Below are 12696 nucleotides of genomic sequence, written 5' to 3' on the forward strand. Positions count from 1 at the left end.
CGAACTTTTCACCTTTCTGCCATGGGTCCAACTCCTGCCACAGCTCCAACTCCTTCGCCGCTGGGCGAAAACCTGAGTTAATCTTTCGAAATAAGCATGAGTTAATCTGCCAAAATGAAGACAACATGCTATGCAGACATACATGGTATCACTTATACATAATTATTATACATAAATCATTGCCAAAAGCACAAGACATACGGTTGCATGTAGGTCTATATTATTTATGGATTGATCATATAGAAGTATAAAAATATTATTTTTAACTACTGCAATTACATGTGGCGCAGGAACCACTGACTCGCTGCATTATTCTATAGTATTATCAAGACACCTGCTGTTAATTCTTAACTGGTTAGGACAGCTCATGAGGTGTCCTAAATATCTGCCGACTAGGTGGGACTAGAGGCTACATGCATTGCTTTAAATTAAACCCGTAACTGTACAATGTCTTTATTCACAACCAATTTTCTACTCAGAGACACTTTGTGGATATGTGCCCAGGGGCGGCAGGTAGCTTAGTGGTTAAGAGCGTTGTGCCAGTAATTGAAAGGTCGCTGGTTCTAATCCCCGAGCCGACTAGGTGAAAAATCTGCCGATGTGCCCTTGAGCAAAGCACTTAACCCTAATTGCTCATGTAAGTCGCTCTGGATAAGAGCCTCTGCTAAATGACGTAAATGTAAATCTCAAAATATTGTTATAAAAAAACTTTGAATGTTTGTTTTACATATACAAATAAATAAATGAATATTACTAATGTAAGCCAGTATAAAGACTGGGTTATGTATGCACTCACTAACTGTAAGTCGCTCTGGATAAGAGCGTCTGCTAAGTGATTAAAATGTAAATGTAAATGTATTGTGTTGCACTGCTCATGTCCGCGTTCTGGAACTGTCCGCGTCCACGTACAGAACTGTCCGCGTCCACGTACGGTTTGGCGCCAAGCATATTGTCCGGTTACGCGCAGAGTGGACTGAGGTGATGTTGGGGAACAACGACAGAGTTCGTTACAGTGTTGAGACGCCGAAGTTTATTGTTCAATTAGCTTTTTTGCGTAATGGTCAGTGACAGTATGAGTGTAGACAGATGCTTTTCACTCGCTATTCTTGTTTCATCTTGTGGTTCACCGGATTCGTCATCATCCTCGAGGGACAGACGAACGACATGCTAGCTAGCCAAGCTAGTCGGTACAGCTAGCTAAGCTAGCTACTCTACCAGCAGCATCCTAGTTATCCTAGCTACCACTACATCATCACAGGCTGCCTGCATTTCTTGTGGACCGATGGAGCTCCCGGGTTGTTTCTTCCATCTGTTAAATACCGTGGAGGGCTTCTCCCTCTCTGGTTGACGGATGCTGGCTACCTACCATCCCTCTGTCCGGTTCTCCTCTTCACTAGATGGACGGTAACTTTAGTGTTTAACCCCTCTGTGTCCAAGGACTGAACTTTTTGAATATTATTTTCGGGGCGCCTCAAGTTACATTTTTTACAACGTTTATTTCTGATCAAATTAGTTAATTACATCCGCCATGGAGCCCAGTTTCATAATATTACCTTCTATCCCTGGTTATGAAGTAATCGCGAAAAAAATTGCCTTATGTTTGGGCATTTTTCACCCTGCCAGCTCCTATTAGCTCTACTGTAGGTTTACCTCAGGTAACTTATTATTTACAAGGTTATGGATACTTGGCGAGCGTTAACCCTGTAAGTTTACCTCAGGTAACTTATTGTTAACAAGGTTACGGCTACTTGGCGAGCATTAACCCTGTAGGTTTACCTCAGGTAACTTATTATTAATAAGGTTACGGCTACTTGGTGAGCGTTAACCCTGTAGGTTTACCTCAAGTAACTTATTATTAACAAGGTTACGGTTACTTGGTGAGCGCGCTCAATGTTAACCTGAGTACATGTTGTGGTGAGCCACAGTCTAAGAGGTGTTGTCTGGCGCAAAGCCATCAAACGTTAAACATTTTCTGGTCATGGTTAAACATATTTGTTTTAAGAAAAAAGTGTACAATCTAAACAAAACGCATGTCCCTGTCCTCTTTTTCAAGATGTGGCAGATTTAAACAGCCAGAAGACATTTTTTAATTAAGAAATAAAAAAAAATCTGATGACTTGTTGTTTCTAAATGGCTGCTGGGTCATTTGATATGCATCGAAATCTTCGTTCGTAGGCATCAAATTGAGCGAATGCTGCGCAGGTTCACTGAGTTGCAAACCAAATGGGTATAATGGGGTGATTGTTGTCTAATCGGGTGGTCTAGCTAATGGATTTGTAGATCTGACGCAGTTGCTACCTCAGATTATGAGCCTAGCAAGTGTCATATAGCTCAGTTGGTACAGCATGGCGCTTGCAACGCCAGGGTTGTGGGTTTGTTTCCCACGTGGGGCCAGTATGAAAATGTATGCACTCACTAACTGTAAGTCGCTCTGGATAAGAGCGTCTGCTAAATATGTAAAATGTAAATGTAAAAAATGTCATGAATGAGTTATGTAGTACCTACATATGGCCAAAGGGAGGCGCAAGAGTGCTATAAACCCATACCGTTTTTTGCCGTAAAAACCCTAAACCTTACAATCAATCAAATGTATTTATAAAGCCCTTTTTACACCAGCAGATGTCACAAAGTGCTATACAGAAACTCTTACCCTACTTATAACCTATTTTAGCCATAACCCCTAATTCTAGGGTAGGGTAGCCTAGAACACTTTTAGAAACTATTTTAGTAATAATATTATCTTAGTAAATACAATTATAGTATTAAATAGTGTTTTGATTATTTTGTTGTTATTTTATTATATGTATAATAGCAAGACAGAACACTTGATAAATAAGACACATTTGTTTTATTTTTCAAATGTGGTTTGAATTGGGTGACCTAGTAACCTCTGTGTGAAAGTCCAGCAATTGGCGTGGGGCAGGTTTGAGACTGATCTAATACACTTTATTTCTCAGCTGCCTCACCAATGTCTGTACGTGAATTAATAACTTTCAATAGCTAAATATTTCCAATAGATGGTGGCATAAGACCACGAAGCATCAGTTATAGGCTACAAGCAGCAATATGATTGACATAAAATAGCATGCAACCAAATACTATATGTCCCATGATTTTCTGAAATGGTCACTCATTACTTTAGTTAGCTATAATCTCGTATTAGGCCTGTGATGCTTTTGGAAGAGCAATTAAATAGTGACTATAGCAGGTGTTGAAACCCTGGTAAATAATCACTAGTCAGATGCTCCAACCTCAACCCTAGTATACATTCATTTTTAAATATCTAATATATCGATTAAACAACCTCGGAATAGATAAGACAAGAGTGCGTCTTCCAGCCCGCCAATAAATTACATCATGCAACCCTCCCGGTTAGCAAATGTACCTCAACGTGCCCCTCGTTTGCGCTAGAAGGCAGAGTGCTCGCTGCTGGTTGATGAATCTGACAATGACTGTACCAGGAAAATATGTTTTTCTCGACCAGAGGTGACTAAATTAATGTTCAGGCTTATTGATACTCGTTATAGTAATGAAGTATAATTTCAAAACATGAGCATAAAAACAGGTAATAATAAACATGAATCATCATTATATTATTTCACAGTAATCTGTTAAATGCTTTTTCAGTCGTTCCTCTTGCGTTAGCAGTGTGGAAAGGGACAGTAAAAAGCATGTGCAGGAGTTTTCCTGTGAGGGGGAGTGGTGGTGTATCCAGGGAGAAAACTAAACTAACCTTCTGAAATGTCAATCATGGTCTTATGCTGCATTCTATTGGAATTATTTAGTAACTGCAGTAGTACTGAATAAAGTATATCCTTACTAAAGTAGTAATTACTCAGATTTGCAAAATATGACATTTTCTAGTTAATTTTACCACTTACAACCATAAAATAACAATTTATAGTATAACAAACAATGAAACTGACATAAACCAAAAACGCATTATACATTTAGTTAACTATATATATTTAAAAAACTATTTATTTAGATGGGTGACATTATCTGCCAAAGTAATACCACTGTAGATAAAGAAGAGCTCTCCAGTAGGTGAACCAAAACATTCAAAGACCATTTTCTCAAAATTGAGGTTACACGTTTATCATCTTTCAAAACAGAATAGTGTATGATATACCTTTTTCTAGCTGAGTCTCTACTTTTATCCAATGTAAAAAAATAAAAAATAAACATTTCAAATGTTACTACATAACATCAAATCGAGCCGGTCGACCACATTTGACTGTGTAAAACCTAGCAGTACTACTTATTTATTTGAGAGTGAGGAAGATATATATTATTACTGTGTAAAACCTAGCAGTACTACTTATTTCTCTGAGAGTGAGGCAGATATATAGCATTTTGCACACAAAAAACATGATTATTTGTCTCTCTGAAATGAAACCATCAAGTGATAGATTTTAAACAAATACATGTCTTTCATTGAACCACCCCATGCCATGATTAGCTAGTGAAAAAACACACCAATCTCTTTAATAATTTCTTTAAACAATAAAATCTAATTTACCAACATTTCTGAAAATGGATATATAACGTTTTGGAATGAAACTCTTGTTTCCCCATCTGAGCTCAGAGTAGATGAGAGATGTAATGTTTGTCTCTGTTGTGTTGAAGCCCAATCAAGCAGGAGAGACCAGCCTCCCCTGTACCCAGCTGTGTGTCCATGAAGAGTGACTGGTCTATGGAACGTCCTATATTCTTCAGAGAGGGAGACTTTTCTAGTGAACAAAGGTAAGAAGAACTCATGGGTCATGGTCAGTGAGTTAAACAACACTGTCTCTAGTCATTTCTCCTCTCCCATTTTCCCATTTATTTTTGTTGTTTTCATAATCCATAGGCTAAACCTTTTTTCCATTCTCATAGTCCTGAAACAATATTAACACAACATTCCCTCCCTGTGTGTGTGTGTGTGTGTGTGTTTGTGTGTGTGTGTGTGTGTGTGTGTGAGTGTGTGTGTGTGTGTGTGTGTGTGTGTGTGTGCACTCCCTGGATGAGGAGATGTAATCTCATGTTTTGTCCACAGAAACCAACAGGAGAGATCAGAGTCAGAGATTCTCAGTGGTCAGTCTTCCCAGAGTCATCAAACAGACCTAGCCTCCATATTCAGTGTATGTGGTCCTGTTATGTACATTTGTTATTGTTTACCTCAAGTAAAGTTGATCTGTCAATCATTCATTAATATGTTAATGAGAAAGCATTTAGTCTCTTGCTTAACTTATTTACTTGATTTATTTCAGTTGCTTGAAGAGAATATTATGACATTTGTGAAGAACGAGCTGAAGATGTTCAAGAGGATTCTTAGTCCAGAACTCCCAGAAGGCTTTGAGAGTCAGAAGCAGGATAAGGAAGTGGTGGATGCTGAAGATGAGAAGCAGGAGAGCAGTGCCAGAGAGGGGGCTCTGAAGATCACACTGCACGTCCTGAGGAAAATGAACCAGATGGAGCTTGCTGACACACTGGAGAAAAGTAAGAGCTGTCTGCCTCATGTTGAATGCTGTTTTAGAACATTTAAAAGCTGTAGCTAAAGTACAGCTAAAGTAGCTGTGTAACTAAATTATATTGTAGCAGCCTTAACACAACACCTAGTGACCTCATCAAGTAGCAGCAGGGAGGTGTTGTGGTGATTAATTTAGACAGAGAGAGAGAGAGAGAGAGAGAGAGAGAGAGAGAGAGAGAGAGAGAGAGAGAGAGAGAGAGAGAGAGAGAGACAACATTAATGATACCATCAATAATACCAATAATGATATAAATCAGTCACACCAGTGTGTAATGCATTATGAAAACATTTACACATTTATACAGTCAGTTAAGAGAATAGATTACTTTATTTAAAACTTTATAACAGTCCTACAATACTGTAGGCATTAAAACAGACTTAATATTAATATCCTCTGTGTTATTTCTTCATTCAGATGAGCTTGCTGTGATTTGCCAACGTGAACTCAAATCTAATCTAAAGAAGAAGTTTCAATGTGTATTTGAGGGGATCGCTAAACAAGGAAACCCAACACTTCTCAATAAGATCTACACAGAGCTCTACATCACAGAGGGTGGAACAGGAGAGGTCAATAATGAACATGAGCTGAGACAGATTGAGACAACAACCAGGAAACAAGCAAGACCAGAGACTGCAGTCAAATGTAACGACATCTTCAGACCCTTAACTGGACAAGACAAACCTATCAGAACTGTGCTGACAAAGGGAGTCGCTGGCATTGGAAAAACAGTCTCTGTGCAGAAGTTCATTCTGGACTGGGCTGAAGGAAAAGCAAATCAGGATGTCCAATTTGTATTTTCATTCCCTTTCCGGGAGCTGAATTTGATGAAAAAGGAAAAACACACTTTGATCGAACTTCTCAATCACTTTTCAAAGGAAACCAAAGAATCAAGAATCTCCAACTACGACAAGTACAAAGTTCTGTTCATCTTTGATGGTCTGGATGAGTGCCGACTGCCCCTAGACTTCCAGAAGAACAAGATCTGTTGTGACGTCACAAAGTCAACCTCAGTGGATGTTCTGCTGACAAATCTCATCAAGGCAAATCTGCTTCCCTCTGCTCTCCTCTGGATAACTACCCGACCTGCAGCAGCCAATAAGATCCCTTCAGTGTGTGTTGACCAGGTGACAGAGGTACGAGGGTTCAATGACCCACAGAAGGAGGAGTACTTCAGGAAGAGATTCAGCGATCAGGACCTGGCCAGCAGAATCATCTCACACATAAAGACATCAAGGAGCCTCCACATCATGTGCCACATTCCAGTCTTCTGTTGGATTTCTGCAACAGTCCTTGAACACATGTTGAGTACAGACAAGACAGAAGAGATGCCCAAGACTCTGACTGAGATGTACTCACACCTTGTGGAGTTTCATACCAAACAGAAGAATGAAAAGTATCTTGGGAAAGAAGAGACAGGTCCACACTGGAATAAAGAGAGCATTCTGTCACTGGGAAAACTGGCTTTTCAACAGCTTGTTGACGGCAATCTGATTTTCTATGAAAAAGACCTGAAAAAGGCTGGCATTGATGTCAATGAAGCCTCAGTGTACTCAGGATTGTGCACACAGCTCTTTAAAGAGGAATGTGGGCTCTACCAGGACAAGGTGTACTGCTTCGTGCATCTGAGCATTCAGGAGTTTCTGGCTGCTGTATATGTGTTCCTCTCATTCATCAACAACAATGAGAATCTAATGGCAAAACCTCAATCAACCAGGAACTTTTTTGCACTGTTCAGAGACAAGCCTGAAGTTACTTTCTACAAGAGTGCTGTAGATAAAGCCTTACAAAGTGAGACAGGAAACCTGGACCTGTTCCTGCGCTTCCTTCTGGGCCTCTCACTGAAGTCCAATCAGAAGCACTTACGAGGTCTACTGACAAAGACAAGAAGCAGCTCACTGAGCCATGAAGAAACAGTCAAGTACATCAAGGAGAAGATCAGGGAGAATCCCTCTCCAGAGAGGTGCATCAATCTGTTCCACTGTCTGAATGAACTGAATGACCATTCTCTAGTGGAAGAGATCCAAAGCTACCTGAGATCAGGAAGTCTCTCAAAAGAAGAACTGTCACCTGCACAGTGGTCAGCTCTGGTCTTTGTGTTGCTGACTTCAGAAAAGGAGCTGGATGTGTTTGACCTGAAGAAATACTCCAGATCAGAGGAAGGTCTTCTGAGGCTGCTGCCAGTGGTCAAAGCCTCCAGAGCTGCTCTGTGAGTACATAAAATGACATTTAAGTACTAATCATCAGGAAGAAATATTCAGTTTAGAGAAATGTATTATAATATGTTTATAATATATAATATGAAATTGAAAAACTTACTGAATCAGTGCATTGATGTTCACATTAGTATAACAATATGACCATACAATTCTAGGAGACCGAAGATGAATCTATATGTTGTTTAAGAGAATAAACCAAATGCATCTGCCATTGTCCTTCTACACTACTGGTGTTAAATTAACAGTGTGTTTGTGAAATCATGATGATCTCTTTACAGGTTGTCAGGCTGTCTAGTCACAGAGGAAGGCTGTGCTTCTCTGGTCTCAGCTCTGAAGTCAAACCCCTCACACCTGAGAGAGCTGGATCTGAGTAACAATGACCTGAAGGATTCAGGAGTGAAGCTGCTCTCTGCTGGACTGGGGAATCCCCACTGTAAACTGGAGACTCTGAGGTCAGTATTCCTGTAGTTGGTCAACAAGTGATAACTGTTCACCAGATCCACATGTGTTTACCAGGCACACATAGTCCACACCATATGTGTTTGGACAGTGAAGCTTACAGTTTTACATTTGGTGCTATGCTCCAGCATTTTGGATTTGAGATATAATGTTTCATATTTGGTGACAGTATATAATGTCACCGTTTATTTGAGGTTAATGGTGAGAGGTTAGCATGTTTTGTTGTAGCCTCTGTAACTTTCTCACTCATTATTATTCATGATTCATTCATGACTTTTCTTAATCATGTCATCATCAGTATTAATTTAGTAGTGTTTAGAAACATGTTATCTACTCACTTAGACAGAAAATTACTCCAGTTATCATCCACCATTCAGTTACTATTGAACAAAACATAACCCAAAACACAACCAAAACAAACTGCAAATGCAACCAATGAGTTCACAACCAAATAATCAACTTTTGACAACTTTAATACACTATAAGTGAATTGGTCAGGATACTTATGACTTCTTCAAATGTGTGACTAGATACATAAAGTGCTTTCATTTCTAAACGGTGAAACAGATATGTATTAAAATACCCTCAAATAAAAGGTGACATTATATACTGTCACCTCATATGAAACATTTGATCTCAAATCCAAAATGCCGGAGTATAGAGCCACATTTAAAATGTTAGCGTCACTGTCAAAATAGATATGGTGGGGACTGTATACTCAATACAATCTAAATCTGATACCTCACTGTCTGTCTTTTGACTGATACTGGTTTTTAAACTGCTTTGGTCAGTCTACTCAAATATTTGTACTATACATGTTTCTATCTACAAGCAATACTTTGATAATTTGTCATTTCTAATAATGATACATTAATTTATGAATAGATATGTCAGGTTTCAGGATGCTGATATATCTGAATATGTTGAAAAAAATATACTGCCACTATTTTCACCACCAAAGAATTGCAGTGTGGTTTTAATATGATTTGACTCTTTGCAGGCTGTCAGGCTGTCTAGTCACAGAGGAAGGCTGTGCTTCTCTGGTCTCAGCTCTGAAGTCAAACCCCTCACACCTGAGAGAGCTGGATCTGAGTAACAATGACCTGAAGGATTCAGGAGTGAAGCTGCTCTCCGCTGGACTGGAGAATCCCAACTGTAAACTGGAGACTCTGAGGTCAGTATTCCTGTAGTTGGTCAACAAGTGATAACTGTTCACCAGATCCACATGTGTTTACCAGGCCCACATAGTCCACACCATATGTGTTTGGACAGTGAAGCTTACAGTTTTAAATATGGCGCTATGCTCCAACATTTTGCATTTCAGATATAATGTTTCATATTAGGCAACAGTACAGAATGTCACCTTTTATTTGAGGTTATTCATACATTTTGATTTACCGTTTAGATAGGAAAGCACTTCATGTATCTAGTTATCCCATTTGAAAAAGTCGTAATCATTTGGACATATTCTCTTATATTGTATTAAAGTAGTCATATGTTTAGTATTTGGTCCAATATTATTTGCCTGCAGTGATTACATCAAGCTTGTGACTCTACAAACTTGTTGAATACATTTGCAGTTTGTCTTGGTTGTGTTTTGGATGATGTTTTTCCTTATAGAAACTGAATGGTGAATAATGTCCTGTCATTTTGGAGTCACTTCACTTGTATTGTCAGTAAGAATAGAAGATGTTTCTGAACACTTCTACATTCATGTGGACGCTACCATCATTATGAATAATCATGAATGAATCGTGAATGATGATGAATGAGAAAGTTACAGAGGAACAAGGATCATACCCCCTCTGTTATTGGTAATGGTGAGAGGTTAGCATGTTTTGTTGTAGCCTCTGTAACTTTCTCACTCATTATTATTCATGATTCATTACATTTTTTTTTCTTAATTATGGCATCATCAGGATTAATTTAGTAGTGTTTAGTAACCAGTTATCTACTGACTTAGACAGAAGATTAATCCAGTCATCATCCACCAATTTAATATTGGGCAAAACATAACCCAAAACACAACCAAAACAAACTGCAAATGCAACCAACGTGTTTGAGTCACAAGCTTGATGTAGTCATTGTGTTCAAGGAATATCGGACCAAACACTCAACTTTTGACTACTTTAATACACTATAAGTACATTTGTCAGAATACCTATGACTTCTTCAAATGGGCAGACTAGATACATAAAGTGCTTTCATTTCTAAACGGTGAAACAGATATGTATTCAAATATCCTCAAATAAAAGGTGACATTATATACTGTCACCTCATATGAAACATTTGATCTCAAATCCAAAATGCTGGAATATAGAGCCACATTTAAAATGTTAGCTTCACTGTCAAAATAGATATGGTGTGGACTGTATACTCAATACAATCTAAATCTGATACATCACTGTCTGTCTTTTGACTGATACTGCTTTTTAAACTGCTCTGGTCAGTCTACTCAAATATTTGTAATATGCATTTTTCTATCTACAAGCAATACTTTGATAATTTGTCATTTCTAATAATGAAATATTCATTTATGAATAGATATGGAAGGTTTCAGGACACTGATGTATCTGAACATTTTGAGAAAATATATTTAGCCACTATTTTCACCACCAAAGAATAGCAGTGTGATTTTAATATGATTTGACTCTTTGCAGGCTGTCGCGCTGTCTAGTCACAGAGGAAGGCTGTGCTTCTCTGGTCTCAGCTCTGAAGTCAAACCCCTCACACCTGAGAGAGCTGGACCTGAGCTACAATCACCCAGGAGACTCAGGAGTCAGACTGCTCTCTGCTGGACTGGAGGATCCACACTGCAGACTGGAGAAACTCGAGTATGTAGAGGGTTTATGTCAATGTTCATATCAGACATGTTGGAGTTATCAGGCTAGTTAAGACAAACATTCTGACCACCACTTGGACTAAGTTATATGCTGACCGTGTGTGTGTGTGTGTGTGTGTGTGTGTGTGTGTGTGTGTGTGTGTGTGTGTGTGTGTGTGTGTGTGTGTGTGTGTGTGTGTGTGTGTGTGTGTGTGTGCGTGTGTGTGTGTGTGTGTGTGTGTGTCCTGTGTGTGTGTGTGTGTGTGTGTGTGAGTTCAGGTGTATCCCTCAATGACTGTCTGTTCTTCTGCTTACCGCTACAGTGTGGAACATGGTGGAGAGTACACAATGAAACCTGGACTTAGAAAATGTGAGTATTGACTGCTGTGAAGAATATGACTAAGAATAAGTCTTAATTCAAGTGAAGTCAAAGTCAAAGACCACCATCATTACTTACTTGGTCATATTAAATATCAGCTGTAGTTCTACAGAAGCACAAATCAGGGACAGAGTTGCTTTGGCAACTTTTTTTTTGTGTGTTTGTGTTCATTCATGCATACAGGTGTGTGTTTGTGTGTGTGTGTGTGTGTGTGATTAATGGGAATAAGTGTGTTTTATATTACCATACAGTATAACATATGATCATTCAACAAATATCAAGTTACCTTAACTTCTCCTTTTGATACCTAGAAACATCTACATTAAATGAATTAGTGAAAAGTGAGTTAACATTCTAATGTGAATGATGATGATTTCTAATATTGTGTCTGGTTTCATCCATCAGATGTCTGTGATCTCACACTGGACCTAAACACAGTAAACAGATTCCTCTCTCTGTCTGAGGAGAACAGAAAGGTGACATGGAGGAGAGAGGAGCAGCCGTATCCTGATCACCCAGAGAGATTTGAGGGCTATGAACAGGTGCTGTGTAGAGAGGGTCTGACTGGGCGCTGTTACTGGGAGGTAGAGAGGAGTGGGAGATGGGTTGATATAGGAGTGACATATAAAGGAATCAGCAGGAGAGGAGTGGGTGGTGACTGTGGGATTGGATGGAATGACAAGTCCTGGAGTCTGTTCTGCTCTGACAACAGTTACAGAGCCTATCACAATAATAAGTTCACTACCATAGACGTCCCCTCCTCCAGCTCCCACAGAGTAGGAGTGTATCTGGACTGGCCAGCCGGCACTCTGTCCTTCTACAGAGTCTCCTCTGACACACTGACCCACCTGAACACATTCCACTCCACATTCACTGAGCCCCTCTATCCAGGGTTTAGGGTTTATGGTGTTGACTCCTCAGTGTCCCTGTAAATAATAACAATGGTAACACTGACACACACACACACACTGGACACACACACACACACTGACACACTGGACACACTAACACTGGACACACACACACACACACTAGACACACTGGACACACACACACACACACACTGGACACACACACACACTGGACACACACACACACACTGGACAAACACACACACACACACACACACACACTGGACAAACACACACACTGGACAAACTCACACTGGACACACACACACACACACAGACACTGGACACACACACACACACATACACTGGACACACACACACACACACACACACACTGGACACACACAAACACACACACACACTGGACACACACACACACTGGACACACACACACACT

At 39.6% G+C, this 12696-nt stretch overlaps 2 protein-coding genes and 1 long non-coding RNA gene across 4 annotated transcripts in view; 2 read left to right on the top strand and 1 right to left on the bottom strand.

Annotated features, from left to right (window-relative positions):
- The window catches only part of LOC311142441, a 1015744-nt gene that overhangs the window by 165125 nt on the left and 837923 nt on the right, over nt 1–12696 (bottom strand). The window lies entirely within an intron of this gene.
- On the top strand, nt 5040–11089 carry LOC311141383 (NLR family CARD domain-containing protein 3-like). 2 transcript variants are annotated; one of them, XM_084176691.1, is made up of 5 exons: nt 5040–5123; nt 5253–5481; nt 5928–7719; nt 8008–8181; nt 10849–11089. In XM_084176691.1, exons 2-5 carry the CDS (start codon nt 5271–5273, stop codon nt 11081–11083), a joined length of 2412 nt encoding a protein of 803 aa, XP_084032817.1. In that variant the 5' UTR covers nt 5040–5123; nt 5253–5270; the 3' UTR covers nt 11084–11089. The 2 variants fall into 2 exon arrangements, with proteins under 2 accessions (XP_084032817.1, XP_084032816.1); XM_084176690.1 differs by lacking the exon at nt 5040–5123 and having other exon boundaries at nt 5172–5481.
- LOC311141922 (stonustoxin subunit beta-like) lies at nt 11266–12331 on the top strand. The gene is made up of 2 exons (XM_084177431.1): nt 11266–11379; nt 11794–12331. Exons 1-2 carry the CDS (start codon nt 11301–11303, stop codon nt 12318–12320), a joined length of 606 nt encoding a protein of 201 aa, XP_084033557.1. The 5' UTR covers nt 11266–11300; the 3' UTR covers nt 12321–12331.

The sequence above is a fragment of the Coregonus lavaretus genome (genome assembly GCF_964263955.1).
Source record: "Coregonus lavaretus genome assembly, chromosome: 2".
Classification (NCBI taxonomy): domain Eukaryota; kingdom Metazoa; phylum Chordata; class Actinopteri; order Salmoniformes; family Salmonidae; genus Coregonus; species Coregonus lavaretus.